Source organism: Penaeus monodon, chromosome 24 (genome assembly GCF_015228065.2).
Source record: "Penaeus monodon isolate SGIC_2016 chromosome 24, NSTDA_Pmon_1, whole genome shotgun sequence".
In the NCBI taxonomy this organism is placed as follows: domain Eukaryota; kingdom Metazoa; phylum Arthropoda; class Malacostraca; order Decapoda; family Penaeidae; genus Penaeus; species Penaeus monodon.
In genome coordinates this window covers 24638019-24638867 of record NC_051409.1, presented here as the reverse complement: position 1 = coordinate 24638867, position 849 = coordinate 24638019, and the positions used below count along the sequence as shown (strand labels likewise).

At 45.6% G+C, this 849-nt stretch overlaps 1 protein-coding gene across 1 annotated transcript in view; it reads right to left on the bottom strand.

Moving 5' to 3' along the window:
- Positions 1–6: 6 nt before the first annotated feature.
- The window catches only part of LOC119588662, a 47744-nt gene continuing 46901 nt past the window's right edge, over positions 7–849 (bottom strand). Inside the window, exons 8-9 of the mRNA XM_037937296.1 lie at positions 626–755; positions 7–297 (exon numbers count right to left, since the gene is read on the bottom strand). Coding sequence (XP_037793224.1) covers positions 208–297; positions 626–755 — 220 coding nt within the window. The 3' untranslated portion in view covers positions 7–207. The remainder of the gene's footprint in view (positions 298–625; positions 756–849) is intronic.

The window sequence follows — 849 nt, the reverse complement described above, 5'->3', positions numbered from 1 at the left end:
CTACAAGTTTCTGAGGAAATTCTTTTTGTACAACAGAACTGACTATTCGATTCCTCCTGGGATAAAGAGACTGGTCCTCCGGAAATTCCGCAGCTCAACAGAAGAAGAATCAAGGAAATAGGTGAAGAGAAAGAGAAACGGACAGAAGTGAGCGAAAGCAACTGGCAATGTGCAGAATTGGGCTGTTTCAGACGTGACGAAGACTGTCTACTTCCGGTAAGCGAACTGGGCGAAATAATCCTGCTTCCAGCACTTGCACGACCCGGGGATGAGGAACCAGTCGTAGTAGAGCCGTACCTGTGTAAGAGAAGAAGTGCTGAATTTCATGAAGGAACAGAAATCCGTGGCTTTCATAATAATCATCATTCTGTTGAAAGCAATGATAAGGTATATTTAAGGGTATTAAATACGACGAATTTTCCTTTATTTATTTTGTGTAATATAGAAGAAATATATAGCGTTTTAGGTTTTATTATGTTTAGGATTTTAATGCCACTGGCATTAAGACGAACAAGTAACGTTGTAATTCAACATGCACATATGCACAGAAGAACGTGGGTACAGGTATTTCTATATAAATTTTACCTCTGGCACAACGAACATCTGCAAGGCGAGATAGGCCTACCTGGAAACATCCGATTTCGTCCTGGCCGTCGCAGTAGTGGGGCGTGACGGGGCTGGTGGTTCCTGCGACGCCCTGCCGCTGCTGCAGGAAGGGCGTGGGGGGCCCGTCGGAGGACACGGCAGCGCGGCTGGAAGGGGACTCGGGGTTAACCAAGTTCGGGTTAATAATGTTAGTCTATCTATATCAGGGGTTGCTAACCTTTGGGGCTACAGGGTACTTACTGA